General features: G+C 38.9%; 1 protein-coding gene across 1 annotated transcript in view; it reads left to right on the top strand.

Moving 5' to 3' along the window:
* The first annotated feature begins 2,536 nt into the window (after window positions 1-2,536).
* Window positions 2,537-12,334, top strand: part of LOC145777469 (uncharacterized) — a 46,923-nt gene continuing 37,125 nt past the window's right edge. Inside the window, exons 1-3 of the mRNA XM_082588844.1 lie at window positions 2,537-2,623; window positions 3,376-3,556; window positions 9,245-9,366. Of these exons, the coding sequence (XP_082444970.1) occupies window positions 2,559-2,623; window positions 3,376-3,556; window positions 9,245-9,366 (368 nt within the window). The 5' untranslated portion in view covers window positions 2,537-2,558. The remainder of the gene's footprint in view (window positions 2,624-3,375; window positions 3,557-9,244; window positions 9,367-12,334) is intronic.

The raw sequence follows: 12,334 nt of genomic DNA, 5'->3' as shown, positions 1-12,334 counted from the left end.
AACATTTAAATTAGCTTCAATCTGTGCTCAAATTATAGTTGCACATTCAAATTACACATATGTAATGTTTTACATTCTCTGGCAGAAAGTTTCTGTCAATCAAACACTTTAGCTGTTGCAGGGAAAACAAGTGGTTAAATATAGTTAACACAATTTGTTTCATCGAAAAAATTACTTTGCGAGTTTTCGGGAATACACGCGATACGAAAAAGCATGGGCTCGTGCAAACCTAAAATTTGTACCACAGTAGAACATATATTAAAAGTCTTGGCATTACATAGAATGTAAATTCATCTCTACAGTAGCCATGAAAGATAAATAAATAAGGGAATTAAGCAAAAGTATGCAAAATAAGGTGATCTAATGAAAAGTAACCTAAAAACACAAAAAGTGACTTTTGGTAACTTTATAACTTCTCAAATATTGACCCCACAACCATGAAATTTTGGTTCTACATTTTTTTTGTTAATTGGTACAACCAAAAAAAAGTAACTTTTGTACGGTAACAAAAAATCGCCCTGGTGATAAGTTATTCTACTTCGTATATATCCTTTTGGTCTTAAGTACACACGTTTAAATTTTGTCGCTGCTACCTTTTTTAAATTTGGAGCTACGCTATGTTACCGCAAGTAGGCTACCCTTAAGTTTCTTGTGTTGATTGCAATAAAAAAAAAAAAACTGAACTTAATTGAAATGTGTGTTTGGAGTCTTGCAGGGTTCTTTTTACACTTCGTTGATGCACAGTTGTAACATAATACAATCAATTTCAAAATATTCTCTTTCTTGATCAATTAACGAAATTTTTAGTGTGTTTTGTTTATGATAGACACCATTCACACATTGTATCATTCACCTCTTATGTGAAGAATGCAGCTGTGATTTTTCTTCCAACATGTTTGATGTAGGTTACGCATACTGTGGCAGGTGGCCCATGTAGCGGCAGAAATACAAATGTGGAAAATTGGAGTTTATCGGTTAGCATTGTCTGCATTTTAAGCATGACAATGGGCTTTCGGAGGTCACCTTATAGACAATTCTTTTGAGATTATGTATAAGGATTAGGGGATTTGGAATTTAAAACCTTCGTTCATTTTACTGGGAGATTTTTAACAGAAGCTTATTCAATTTTCCTAATTCTCAAAAAACTCCAATCCCACAAATGCCCTATTAGCTCAGCGGTTACGCGCCCGACTCAAGATCAAGCGACACTAATTCAGCTCTCGGGGTGTGCGCTTGAGCAACGCATTTCATGACTGTTTTCCATTTAACGACACCTAGTGGGTGGAATAATTTTCCGGCAACAACACTTTAAATTCAACAACTATCCGAAAGTCTACTCTATCCATCTCGGTGACCAGGCCTGCGTCGGTGGTTCAAAGCCTTTGCAAGTATGCAAAACTGTCACGATAAACCTCTCAAAGAAACTTTCCCACTTCGAAGATAAAGATCAAATCAATCAATTTCATTTCTCACAAAGTTTCAAACTTATAAATCCTCTTTATCCGTTAAAAATCCCAATACCTCAAATCTCCTTGTAGCTCAACAAATTGCCGTCGGATGAGTTGTTGCTTATAGACTGTTCTTCAACCATTTATAGTCCGACCTAAAGTTGTTAGCTCAGCTATCGTTTGATGTAGGGGAAGGTGGGGCAGGACGGGACACTTAACTTTAATCGATGTTTTGCAGAATTCCTTTTTATCAATATCGGTAACTTTGGTATCATGTTATTTCTATTGCACACCACTACCAACCAGCAAGATACAAAGACTCAGTTAGTATCGCATGACCTTATAATTAACAAAAACAAAAAAAAATAATTTGTCCCATCTTGCCCCACACCTGGGGCAGGACGGGACGCGTATTGTTCATATGAGGAATTACCTGTAAAACCACAAATCTACTGGTAATATCTTGTAATTTCAAAAATGACTTGCATTTACAACACACGTAATTACATCAGGGCAAAATGACAGACTACTTTTTTCCATAAAAATCACATACAAAATTGCCACGCCCATTATAAGCAGAACAGATGTCCCATCCTGCCCCAAGCAGCTCTGTCCCGTTTGGCCCCAATGACTGACATTTTGAAATTTTCTGTTTGTTTATTATATATGCAACTCACATCTAAAAAGTCAGATACCCCAAAAAGCACTTTTATTACTGTATCTCCAGACCACGTATCATCTTTCAAATTTTTCTGAAATCATGCTAAAATGTGAAAAGTTTTGATAAGATTTCTTATAGCAACTAGCCTCTAATCAGTTATTTTGTTGCCACGACCACGTTTTTTCTCTGAACATCTCTTTTTTTTGCAAGTCATCGAGAATCATGGTGTCCTTTAACATCTAAATGGGTAGAGGACGCTAAAGCTAATACTTTTAAAAATATCCACGGTGTCCCGTCCTGCCCCACGTCCCATCTTGCCCCACCTTCCCCTAATGTCTTACCCTGATGAAATACAAGCTGTAGTAAAGATGTTATTTGTTGATAGTTTTGTTATGTTTTTTTTTTAAGAAATACGGTACTCATAATCATCGTTTGCAAAATTTTGAACAATGGCGGAAAAATTCTTCATTCTTTGCTTTTCAGCTATTTTCTGGATATCAGTCTCTGGACAAAGGTATAGCTATGTCAACAAAGTTGTTTTATTGTTCCGTTTTGATTTATTTTTGAATGTGCCAAACTTATCTTCGACTATAAAACGCTCAAAATTATGAGCCTTTGCAGCATTATCGAAACCATCTTTTGTGGCCACAATAAAACGAAACAAATGCAACTTAGCCTTTTACAAAAACAGTTTGAAATTTAAAAAAAATAAACACGAAAATAGTTCAGACAAAATCAATACAAATGCGCATTTTTTTGTTTCCAAGAATCTTCGAAATATCAATGTTTTCCGATCGTTAGTGGCCTATATGTGTTTTTCTGTCGTTGTGAGTTGGCTAGCTAACAAAGTTTCTTTTATTTCAAAACTAAATTCTTTAATGAGAAACATAATTACAAACAAAAAGAAATGAAAGCTTCTTTGTTTCCAATAGCCTCAGCTTGAACCTTATGTCCTTACATTTAAAGTCACTATAAAAGGAGTTGAAAATCAAAAGACTTCTTTAATGTTGCGATTTAGAAATGTTTGTTCGATCTAAAACCTTTCAGTTTTTTTTAACATGTGAACTTTCAGATCAAACCCAATAAGCCTAGGAAACTATTAAACCCCTCGTGAAATTTGTTAAGACTTTTTATCAGTTTCAAAAATATAGCTGCATAACAAGGATAACCATAGAAAAGCTAAACAATCTAAAAATGGTAATTTTCTAGGAATTGTATGAAAACACAATTTTTTGGTTTAGTTTAAAAATTCCTGCTTTATTACAGTGTGGATTTAACAATAGTAAGCGGGGCAAAATCTGAAGCTGTAGTCGATGCTACAATACAACGATTGACAATGATCCCAGGCCTCTTCACTAATGACTATGGAATTTTGAAAAGAATTGCTTTGGTTGAAAGCAATTATGGGGACAATACAAACGGTGCTCCTGGTGGTGGAATTTGGCAGGTGAAAGACAATTTGGCGTTTAAACAAAATGGTATACTGATAGCATATACGATAGCCTAGATACTGCAGCTAAGGCTACATTGTTTTTGTGCCAGAGAAGTTAATTGGATCTGCAGGCTATAGCGTTTTCGGCTTTACCAGGGTTACGCCCAGTGGTGAAAAAATTAAAGTTTTGCGTTTAACCATGTTAATAATAAACATTGTTTTATTTCGCAATATAACAGACATGAATTGATAAAATAACGGAATAACCAATTAGACTACGATATCCGACAAGATGCTGGAAAAGTGAAGCCAGAGATTTTTTGAAATTTTTAGAAAAAATATTTTTTTGTCATTTTTAAAATAGTGGTCGCTCAAATCTAATCTGAAGATTAAAGTTGCACAAGATTGAGTTAAAGCAATTAATAGTAGTATTAATTTGCAACAAGAAGGTAATTTTATGTAAAAAAAACTTAAATTTGAATAAAACGTACAGGCTTAAAAAATAACTGCAGACAGTGCACACCGGTGTTAAACTGTTTTATTCGCATCAACAGCGCACGGGTGCAAAGGATTGACACGGCAAGAGAGCACAAACAAACATAACCAGGTCGAAGACTTTTCGAAAACCGGCCTGCCACACCCCGCGGCGGCGGGAGCGGCGTGATTTAGGGGTGACGATGCACCCGGAGGGGTAAGTCCACCAGCTTAGGTCGCGGGGGCCAGGCTGGGGAGTCGAGGTACCTGTGGAGGGACAGTGTGGATCGAAAACGTTACATGACCCGTCCGCAAATTTAGAATGGCCGAGCGGGCCAGGGAGACAGGCTCTTTCTGCATTGCCCAGAAAGATGGTCTGCGACGGGCCGGGCGACCCGTCGCGTGTGGACGCTGGAACCGGCACTAATTGACCGCCGGGCGGCGCCCACGTCTCCTTCACGCGACCTCGGTGCAGGTACTTGACTCTTATATCCGGTCTGCCAGTAGGCAGAGCTGATAAAATTGGGGTCTACCACGAGGAAGAGAGTCAACTATTTAAGGATAATTTGGCTCGCGTGGCAGACGAATTTCAAATAAAAATGTGGAGCAGAGGATCGATTAATCAATAGAAACAAAAAATATAGGCGGGAATGTAATACATACTCAGTTACTCACTGGAGAAGAGTAAGCTTTGATTCGGCGAGCACGGATGTGCACTGGCCAGGCGTTGAGGCAGGTTCGCCCAGCTGGGTCGGGGAGGCTAGCGATCGAAACCAGAGACACTGATAGGCTACATTACCAGGGAAAAGTAGAAAATTGAGGTGGAAATTTTGAGGCTGCATCGAGTTAATCAGGGGATCGTGTTGATCAATGCGTTGAAAGCAGAGCGAGGTTGATCCGAGCGGGCAAGAACAGCGTTACGAGGCGAAGGCAGCGTAAGATCATTCGAAACAATTGATTGATTAATACATAGAGATATAGTGATGGTTGAAGTTAAAGTCTCTGACCTGGCTATGTTTATTGTGTTCTTCTCGCCGTGTCAATTATTTTGTACTCGTGCGTTGTTGACCAAAATAAAACAGTGATGATGAACTGTTTTATTTCGATCAACGACGCACGAGTACAAAATAATTGACACGGCGAGAAGAACACAATAAACATAGCCAGGTTAGAGACTTTAAAGAACCGGCCTGCCACGCCCCGTGGAGGCGGGGAGCGGCGTGATTATGGGGTGGCGATGCACCCGGAAGGGAAGTCCACCAGCTTAGGTCGCGGGGGCCAGGCTGGGGAGTCTAGGTACCTGTGGAAGGAAAGTGTGGATCGAGAATTTTGTGCGACTCGTCCGCAAAAGTTAGAATGGCGGAACGGGCCAGGGAGACGGGCTTTGCTTTCTGCAAACGCAAAAAGGTCAGCTCACGACGGGCCGGGCGACAGAAGTTTTATAAAGCCAGGCAGCGCCCACGTCTCCATCACGTGACCGTAACACAGGTACGTTTAACTCCTATACCCGGTCTGCCCGTAGGCAGACCGGATAAACTTTGGGGTCTCCCACGAGGAAGAGATGCTTAGCTACAAGGACGATTTGAATACTCGTGGGAGACGAAAATTATATAAAATCTGGAGCAAAGGCTCAATTAATTGGTGTAAAAAAAAAGATGGTAAGTGGGAATATATTGTATGCTTTACCTACCGAAAAAGTGTTGACGTTGAACCAACGAGCACGGATGTGCACTGGCCAGACGTTGAGGCAGGTTCGCCCAGATGGGTCGGGGGGACTAGCGATCGAAGCGTAGATATGACTAGGCTACGTTACCAGGAAAAATATAGAATAGTGGGATGAAACTTTGGAGGTTGCATCGAGTTGATCAGGAAATCATGTTTATCGATGAGTTAAAAGCAACGCGAGGTTGATCCGAGCGGGAAAGAGCAGCGTATCGGAAGAGGGTAGTGTGTGATAGTCTAAAATATTGAAATTCATTACCTGTTAAACCAGTCTAGGTACACTGGTAGTGCCATATACCTCCATGTGACATTTTCCTATTTGTGGTACGTAAGCACCAAAAATGGTACTACTGCCAACCTTGCCAAAGTGCTCAAACTGCAAGCAGTGAGCTTTGCGCAATGCATAGCAAGGTGCCTCCAGCAAAGTGCTCAATCGGCGTAAGCCAAGAGCGTCCATAACTGCAGACAGTGCACACCATTTCAACCTTCCGGTCTCCTCAGTGCAGTAGGTACAAAATATATTACTAAGCATTCAAAAACAAAACAAAAAAACTTGAGAACCTTACAATATTCCACAGAAATATAAAGCTTCATGCTTTAAGGGTTAAAGCTGGTGATTATTTTTCAGTTACCTTAATATTTTTTATGCGCGGGAGAAGTTAAATTTGCAAAATTTATGATAAGTTGATAAGTAAACAATAAAATTGCTTTAAATTTATTTTAATGGCCGTTTACGGGCAAGTTTGGTTACCGCTGGTGTAAAATAATAATTTCTTTAAACAGTCGGAAAAACATCTGGCAAAACTTTTGTATAATATATCCTTCACTTGTCTGGTAATTGGCGATCCCCCTACTTTTATGAATTCATAACAATAGACCTTACTTGCATGGCCAATCGTAAGTGAAAACTGTTCGTCAAACTAGCAGGCATAAGAAAAAGTTTGTTGCTGTAAAAAATTCAAATTTGGCTGGTTTTTAGAATTGCAAGATTTTGTAAAAAAATGCCGAGGACCTATCCATTTATACTGGCAATAGAGGGTTTCTCCATTGGGTCTACCCATTTATCGTCTGAATTTGCCAATGTTTTTTTCGGACAATACGACTACACCGATAAACCACTAACGGCCTATTTTGCTATCATCAAAGAAACATAAGTTGGTTGATTGAATCTTTATCCTCGGACTGGGAAAGCTTCTTGCAGAGCTTAATCCTGGCAATTTCGCATACTTGCAGACATGTAGACTGTAGAGGCTTTGAATCACTGATGCAGGCCCGGTCTCCGAGATTGACAGAGTAAAGCTTCCGATTGTTAAAGTGTTGCTACCGAGGAATTATTCTATCCATTAGTTGCCGCTGAATGGAGAGCAGTCCGTAACGTGCGCTGCTCAAGCGCACACCCCGAGAATCGAACCAGCGCCGCTTGATCTTGAAGCTTCTTCGTTCCAGAAGTCACGCGCTAAACAACTGAACTATCCGGGAGGAGCGTATAAACTCTGTAGGCTACCCCATTGTAAGGATAAAGAATATTATGTAATAGTACTTATAAACTTAGGCTACTTAGCTCTTCACAAACTACTTGAAAAGAATTAACAAATTTTAAAGGCATCGGAACACAAGCTTGGTTTGTACTTTAGTGTTACTCTTAGATAAGATAAATGGATGGCTTTAGCAGCAGAAGCTTATATGTTAAATTTGTCTTTTTCGGGCTGTAACATAATTACTTTGAACAGCTTCTAGGCTATTGCCAAATACTGTTGCAGTGAAGAGTTGATAAATTAAAGTTAGTTGGTTGGTTTGAATCTTGTAAACCAGGAGTATGCAACGTGCGGCCCGTGGGCCAAATGCGCCCGCGAAGAAAAATTATGTGGCCGCGAAGATGTGCCAATTTTGAATTGTGTGCGCCCCGCGAAACGTGTTTATAATTTAGTTTAGTCTGGTACGTGTGAACATTTCATTGTGGAGTGGATTATTGTAGATTTCGCACCTTCTGTTAACCATTTTAGAAGTCTCCCACCGGCCACCGCTAATCCATTGTATTTAATTATTTGGAACGTAAAAATGTATGGTCACATAAAAGGCATTGTGAACAAAGTACGACTTTGGAAAGCTCACGTACAGACAGGAAATCTTTTCCACTTTCCAACTTTAAGAGACTATGGAATGCATCCTGAGAAGAAAACTGAATTTGCTGACCAACTTGAAAAATTGTTGTATGAATTTTTGGCTCGTTTCAAGGACTTCAAATCTCATGAACATTTGTTTGGTATATTCGCTTCGCCATTCAACACAGACATTAACAAAGCACCAGAAGATATAACTTGAACTGATTGATCTTCAAGAGAAAACGGATTTGAAAGCAAAGTATTTAGAAATGAGTCTTGGCGATTTTTATCGAAAACATTTCAACTAAGATGACTTTCCACATTTGAAAAATCCACGGCTTCAAAAATGGCACTTTTTGGCTTAACGTATTTGTGCGAAAATTGAATGAGGCTGTTCACCAGGTATTAAATTAAATGATATGAGATGTTCTACTGGTGCAAATTAAGCTAAACTATTACAAGATGTATACAGTATTTGTGCGAACATTTTTTTTCTAAAACGGGCGTCATGAAATGTCCCTATTGATCGGTTCTGATAGAGTGATAGACGAACACTCGGAAAATGGATTTCGAATTGCGACGACTTCCATTAAAGTAAATTTGGAAAAAGCCGTCGGGAAAAGAAGCCAGCTGCAAACTTCTCACTGAGCTCGTTTAAAGACGGTGTGACAATAAATTTGAATAGCAGTTTTCTTCACAAATTTATGCGTCCAAACTTATTATTTCTGGAAGGAGATAACCCCTAATATAAGAATAATATGAATAACAAAAAACCTACTCTTTTGTGCCTGCCACTACTAGAAATCATATGTTACATAAACGTGCGGCCCGCGGTTTCACCCAGTTATTCATATCTGGCCCTCCTGTAATAAAGGTTGCACACCCCTGTTGTAAACTTTATAAACTTTGCAACAAATTTACCAAACAAGCATTGATTGGTTTATACCCGTGAAAGTCATGAAAAGCATTTTTGGAGAAAAACATCTGTAAATACTTTGCTGAAAACTGGTGTTTGGTGTAGTAAAATACTACGATTCTTGCTGTTTTTATGCTGTTTCTTGTTTTTCCTCCTTTAACAAAAAGCGATGGTGGCACTGGCAATATGTTTGGAAGTGTCGTAAATTTATACCATAATAAACGTTTTTGGCACGCAAAAATTCGTCAAGGCAACCGAGAAAATTTTGTCAGGGATTGTGCAATGTGCATCATCAAATATTGTAACTTTATGCTATGAGTCATCCATATAATGCTGTGGTTGGTTTAGCTGAAAATTCTACATAAAATTTTTCTGAGCGAAACTGCCTTTAGGCCTACATTTGTAGCAATTAAGTTGGTATGGAAAACAAAGTGTTAGTCTTCCATTACTTAAGTTTTAGTTTTTTGTTGCATTCAGTATCCTTTTTAGATAACCAACAGAATTTACACTGCGTTACAAACAAGTGCCTTGGCCAACGCAATTATATTAAGAGCAACCATTCCTGATGAATTAAAGGAGTATTTCGATTTGGGAAGTACCAGAGATTTTTCGTACGTACCTACAGTTATTTACTTTTTTTAGCCTACTTACTCGAAGTGAGGATTAATATTTTAAGCTATTGCCAGCTTTCATAGAAATTTACGAACGGGATGATGTGATGTAGGCTACCACAAAAGAATCAATAAGATGGGGTGTAAGCTAATGCTGCAGAGAACAAAGCGACTACATAGTGGGCTAGCTGTTGCACGTCCAACAGCGAAATGTTTTTGTTTTGCTGTAAAGCTACCTAACTAACTCACTTGTAATACAACCAATAACCTGTAGCGCACCCAGCACGGGGCTAAGAGGGCTCAAGCCCAACCCCAAGCCCGCCGCAAAAATGAAGTTTTTGTATGTTCCCTATTTATACCTTTTGCTTACAGGTTAGATATGAATAAGACACAACAATACAGCAGGGCTGAAGCAGTGGCGTATTTAGAAAGGTTGTTAGAGGGGGGGAGGGGGAAGACATTGTGTCAGTCAGCCGCGTAGCCGTTGACTCGGCGGCTGGAGGCCAATCGGATCTGGGGGTGGTACACACGGGGTAGTCTCAAAGGTAATACCCAGAAAGCTCAATTTGGTGAAAATGGCTGTTAATTGATTCAAATTTTTTCTACTTGGGTTAAAATTAGTAATGTTTGACCCTTTAAATAGGGGGGGTATAGGCTAACAAAATGTCGTATGATGCGTCAGAACGGGGGGTAAGAGGTTAGCTGAAACCGTCAAAATACTGTCAGATAGGGGTGGAGTGGTCCAAAATCAAGAGCGAATCCGCAGAAGTAACTTATTGTTCTTATCAATGAACCAACAAAAGATATCAAACACTTCAGAACATAAACAATAAGTTAGTCCTTCCGGCCTCTTTAAATATTGTCGGTGATTCGCAATGACAATTTACAGTTTAATGCGATGGCTGCGCTTGGCAAACATACCCCCTCCCCCCCCTCCGCGCTAGGATGAATCATCCAGGCAATTATGTCTCGCGCTAGAACTTTTTTTTTTGCAAAATTTGTATTTTTAAAATTTTGTTACTTGATCATTAGGGGGCCATCCCCCTTAATCCCGCACCCTAAATAAGCTACTGGGGCTGAGCATTATAACAATATATTTTACAAATAATTTTAACAGTCGAACGTTTTCGGCTTAACTTTAAGTCCTCATCAGGAATATGAAAATAATTAAAAAAATACAATAAATTTCAACTTCTTGAAGGTAAATTTACATTAGGTAAAGGCAACTACATAAATGACTACAAAAATTTGCACCACAGGGAACGTGATACATCAAATAAATGTTGAGGAGAATGGACGCGTCTCCAGAAAATAGGCTAATTGTTTGTTTAAATTTGGGTTGTATCGTTAACAGTGCTTCCTGAATTTTAGTGTCAAATTGGGATTTGCCTTTGCGTAAAATTTTAAATAAGTCAGCAGAGAACTTTCGATCTGTGCAAAACGAACACTCCGTGATATGGTCTTTGATGGCACCTTTCTTTAACTCCCTAAAGTTCAGATGCTCCCGTACTCTCGTGGTCAAATGTCTGGTGGACATACCAATGTACGTCAATGCCGAATCACACGGACATGTAAAACTGTATACGACATTTGAGCAGAGAGGCAAAGGCGTCTGGGACTTTAATTGAAAATACGAATTAATTTTGAATGTTTTGTAAGTAGGAAAAATGTCCACATTAAATTTACTGTTTACAAAATTAGTGTTTTGTTTTAAACTGTTTTCGTGCTAGTTGTTGTTTTCGCACTTATTTGTGTTGGCAAACGAAAAGCTAATTCTCTTTTGTCATACATGACGAAAAAGTCGAAATCTATAGAAGATTGCGAGAGTGGACGTAGGGAAGAGAGCCCTGATGGTGCTAATAGCATGGGGCTCACTAGGCCAACTTCTAATCTGATTGAGAGAACGAATCCTGATGTATCGGCAACCGATGGGTTGTGGGCCGTGAATGCCTTTAAATATTTATCAAAGGGATAGGCATTGGCCTACAGTCACTATTGTTGGAAATCACTCGGCCGACATTTCTGAATTAGCCCCCCCTAATTTTTTTTCTGGGTGCGCTACTGCCAGTAACAATGCCTTATTTCTGTTGTTGTGCCTAAATTCCACGATTTTAATTCGCATATTTTTAGTCAAAATCAAAATAAGTTCAGCTCTGCCGTGATTTTGGTAAACCTAATATCCGCCATTTTGCCAAAAATGACTTTTTTTGCATTTTTCTACGTTTAAAGACTTCATGCATCTCCTGACAAAAATTTGTGCCCCAAGGTAGTATGGTTTTCGAGATAATTGGTCTGTAAAACCTAACATATTCTAATCTGTTCAAAAATAATTTTCTGAAACCTAACATATTCATCTACTCCAATCACGTAACAGGATATCGTCACGTGACAGGCAAAATTTCAGCAGCATTGCAGTAGGCTACTTTGTGACGTTTGGCTTCGATCACCACAAGCTCGTGGGAGAAACTAATTTAATCTCGCGCTTGCCTTCAGATGATCTCACATTTCTTGTAAGTCATACGATTCAATGTTTTGACTACGTGGAGAAAAATTCACCTAGTTTTAGTTTGGTTTAGTTACAGAACGGTCGTTTCTTTTGCTTATCACCAGAGTTGAGAAAAATGGAGAAATAAAACGAAGACGTGCACAATTGTTTCTTATTATTTGCATGGAGTTGTAAACCTAGACCAAAGATAGGACTGGAACGAGACAGCGCGCACATTGGTGAACCAACGTGATCACGATTTTTTAACGTTATAGAAACTATATTGAACAACTTTAAATACTTCAACGAAGCAGAGGAAGATTGACAAACAATTTCAAACAAAAGTTCTAGAAAAAAGACGATTTTCCAGCTAATTCGTTTTAAGAAGAAAGAAGAAGGAAGGACTTACAAAGGAGAAGAGAACTAGGACAATTCAGGACTTACAAAGGAGAAGAAAACATATAAACTGAAATATTTATTGTA

This window comes from Aplidium turbinatum, chromosome 9, assembly GCF_918807975.1.
Source record: "Aplidium turbinatum chromosome 9, kaAplTurb1.1, whole genome shotgun sequence".
Taxonomy (NCBI): Eukaryota; Metazoa; Chordata; class Ascidiacea; order Aplousobranchia; family Polyclinidae; genus Aplidium; species Aplidium turbinatum.
This window is presented reverse-complemented; position numbering and strand designations above follow the sequence as displayed.